This window comes from Charadrius vociferus, unplaced genomic scaffold (genome assembly GCF_000708025.1).
Source record: "Charadrius vociferus isolate BGI_N301 unplaced genomic scaffold, ASM70802v2 scaffold477, whole genome shotgun sequence".
Lineage (NCBI taxonomy): Eukaryota > Metazoa > Chordata > Aves > Charadriiformes > Charadriidae > Charadrius > Charadrius vociferus.
In genome coordinates this window covers 5,278,591-5,279,741 of record NW_009649449.1, presented here as the reverse complement: position 1 = coordinate 5,279,741, position 1,151 = coordinate 5,278,591, and the positions used below count along the sequence as shown (strand labels likewise).

At 48.7% G+C, this 1,151-nt stretch overlaps 1 protein-coding gene across 1 annotated transcript in view; it reads right to left on the bottom strand.

The window, feature by feature from the left end:
* The window catches only part of TP73 (tumor protein p73), a 34,767-nt gene extending 33,616 nt beyond the window's left edge, over positions 1–1,151 (bottom strand). Inside the window, exon 1 of the mRNA XM_009889627.1 lies at positions 1,120–1,151. Within this exon, the coding sequence (XP_009887929.1) occupies positions 1,120–1,151 (32 nt within the window). The remainder of the gene's footprint in view (positions 1–1,119) is intronic.

Genomic DNA, 1,151 nt, shown 5'->3' with positions numbered 1-1,151 from the left:
GGGGAGCACGGCCGGTGCGTGTGGTACAGCGCCGGGGCCCCGAGACAGCTCTCCCCCCCGGGCCGGGCCCTCCCGGGACAGGTCCCCCCCCGGGGCCGGCCGTCATGCCGCCGGGGCCGGGCACTGAAGGAGCGGCGACAACGCTGTTGGTCACCTAAAAACTTATCTACGTACGCGGGACTGCTTGCTCGCTGCGAGGCTTTTAGTCAACGAGGGTCTTTATAACGGAGACCCGGTCACGGTTAGTCAAATAAAATAATAGTTATGAGGCAAAGGGTGAGTTTTAAAAAGTAGAATTAGTTACCTGGAATGAATGAGGATTCTTTTTATTAATATAACCCCCCTTCCCTCCTGGTGTAGCTGCTTTTGCTGTCGTTTGCAGCAGAGCCCAGCGCACACCAAACCTTTCTGAAATTAGGAATCCCGGTTGGGCTGAGGTGTGCCAGGCCAGCGGCACAGCGCTTTGTCCCGGCACGGTGACAGTCATGGTTCTCACCCCGCGTTGGTGCACCAGCTCAGCTTTGGGTTTGTTCTCGTTCAGGCTTCCTGCGTGCAGTACCGCCTGGTGGTCCGGGATGTGAATACCCTCCAGATCCTCCAGCTGTACACTTGCCTGGATCAGATCCAGTACATAGAATGGTCGTCTGATTCCCTCTTCATATTATGTGCCATGTACAAGCGCGGGATTGTTCAGGTAAGGACAGAAGCAGGACAAAATATGTTTCTTATTGGGGGTTTGTGTGTGGTGTGAGTGAGCGTTTCTTAATGGCAAGCACTGGTTCAGTGCTTTTGCTGAAGTCGCTGACATTGTCATTGATAATGTGTGGTTTGAGGATAACCTAGCATGCCGTTATTTTTAAAACCATGACAAACATCTTAGTTTGAAAAAAAACCAAGCAAACAACAACCCACCAAATTTAGAATAAAAATACTTGCCAAAACAAATCAAAGCTGGAGATTCTTACCAGTTTCTTAGTTCAGTAGGAAATAAATACATGCAAACTTGTTAAATCAACTACAGCTTTTTTTTAAGGTGTTGGATGTTCAGAATATTTGTCACAGGAGAAAAACACACCTTACTTTACAATTTGTATTAACACGCAGAGGTGTGAGACTTACTTTTGTAGCGGGATCCAGCGCCAGTCCTTCAT